Source organism: Manduca sexta, chromosome 17, assembly GCF_014839805.1.
Source record: "Manduca sexta isolate Smith_Timp_Sample1 chromosome 17, JHU_Msex_v1.0, whole genome shotgun sequence".
NCBI lineage: Eukaryota > Metazoa > Arthropoda > Insecta > Lepidoptera > Sphingidae > Manduca > Manduca sexta.
In genome coordinates this window covers 6843171-6845189 of record NC_051131.1, presented here as the reverse complement: position 1 = coordinate 6845189, position 2019 = coordinate 6843171, and the positions used below count along the sequence as shown (strand labels likewise).

General features: G+C 33.1%; 1 protein-coding gene across 1 annotated transcript; it reads right to left on the bottom strand.

Annotated features, from left to right (window-relative positions):
* Nucleotides 1–575: 575 nt before the first annotated feature.
* Nucleotides 576–1488, bottom strand: LOC115453704 (eukaryotic translation initiation factor 1A, X-chromosomal). Its single transcript, XM_030182425.2, has one exon. The coding sequence runs from the start codon at nt 1365–1367 to the stop codon at nt 921–923; it is 447 nt and encodes a 148-aa protein (XP_030038285.1). The 5' UTR covers nt 1368–1488; the 3' UTR covers nt 576–920.
* Nucleotides 1489–2019: the final 531 nt, after the last annotated feature.

Below are 2019 nucleotides of genomic sequence, written 5' to 3'. Positions count from 1 at the left end.
TTTTTTAACAATGACAAAAATTAAAGCTTTTTAAAACGGTGGATTTTTTTTATATTATCATAGATATTTTACTTTTATTGTAGTTTAAGGGACATGATATACCAAAACTGCTTTTTTCCCATCTGCCGGCTTGATCACATCTATACACTGCGTCACACATCACAACCACAGAGGATTGTGTAGCAAGTGGCATTACAATATGGTCATCACTCTGAAACATTTAGATGCCAAGTCTCATGATATAACAGTCATTATTATACTCCTAGAACCAAACCAGAACACAACTTGCTGCTGGTACCTACAACAATAATCCAACATATTGTCAGGGATAGTACGATATACATATAGCAAGAATTGGTAAATGTGTGATAAAAAAAAGTCCAGGAAATAGTTTAAAACTATAACTCGATGATTATATTGCAAATAATGTATCATATGTAATGTATATGCAGTAATGCCCTATCCCTGACAATATTGTTTTCTGCACTGCTAAATAATGATAAATTATAAAATATCATGTCACTTAAGTAAATACATTTTAAAGGGTTCAGCAAAATACAATAAAAGAAATGTGGTGTGGTTGATGTATTTAATTAATGTACATTCCTTAAATCATTTTGATTTAAAAAACTTTAGCTGCATATGAGAAACTATTTAGAAGATGGGGGGCAATAATACTAATCATGGTGAACTTTAGGAATATGTATACAATATGCAGACTATTGTGTTATTAACACATTGACATTGAACTTTATTGAGAACTTGTGTTTCAAAAATCTTTATACTATTACATGGTTTAAAATGTATGGAAAACTAAATTTATAAAATCAAGGTCATATTTATTCATAACAGCCAAACAATTTACAGAAACTTACTGTAGATATTATAAATAGGGCTAATGTTTTTGCAACATTTTTATCTTATAAAGCATCTACATTATCTGCTTCATCTTCTGAACTGACTTCGTCACCAAACTCGATGTCTTCGTCCAGCCCGTCGACAGAGTACACGACTGTCTCATTGATACGTACAGTCTCTGGGAACTCGCCGTAAGTCTTCAGATTCCTCGCCTCATCAGGGGTGTATTTTAGAATGACATCCGCTTTTGCGTCTTGGTAATCTCGTAGGCCTATCAGTATGATGTCACCTTGGTTTATCCATACCTTTTTTCGTAATTTTCCACGAATATGACATAGACGTTTTATGCCATCAAAGCACATGGCCTCCAAGCGGCCATTACCGAGCATCTTTGTTACTTGGGCATATTCTTGGCCGTCTTCCTTAAAGACCAACTCACGTTTTTCTGTTTCGTTTTCATTTTTCCCTCTCCTCCTGTTTTTACCACCTTTTCCTTTATTCTTCGGCATAATTTATATAATCTTGAGTATAAACATGTACAATTATACTATGAAATTCTCATGGATTTGCTGTAAATCGAGTTTCTTGACAGAAAATGACAGGAGTTAATAATTTTCGACGTTGTGGCTTGTATACGTAGTTGTTGTCTATGGTAGATTATCCTTGCGGCATAGTTGACATTCTCGTTAAATAAAATAAAGCATAGACTATCGAACGTACACAGAAAAAAAATGCCTGCTGCATAGCTTCTATTCGGATCCCACTAAAAAGGGACCTTTAACTATATCAGTAGTATTGATTATAAAGGAAATGAATAGAATACATAGTTGATAGTACTGCTTATTGTTATTTGTTGTCCCGTAATGCTCGCTGGTATTTTCAAGGCCTATCACACTAAATACATAAGTACTAATGCAACTATTGTCTATCATCCAGAGAAACACGAGCGCCATGTTATATTACCTATTACAATTTTCGTCACAATTTCTCGTGCTAGAATGTATGAATGATTAATTATAGTTTTATAAGTGTAAATAATTCTAATGTATACATACATACATTTAAATAATTTCTTTATACTTTAATATTATAAATGAGAGAGTTGGTGTGAATGTTTGGATGTTTGTTAGAGGTAAGCGCAGAAACAGCTGAATGGATTTG

What these genes read in the sequence shown, in the direction of transcription:
- LOC115453704 (XM_030182425.2), bottom strand. Translation starts at nt 1,367, where the DNA reads ATGCCGAAGAATAAAGGAAAAGGTGGTAAAAACAGGAGGAGAGGGAAA.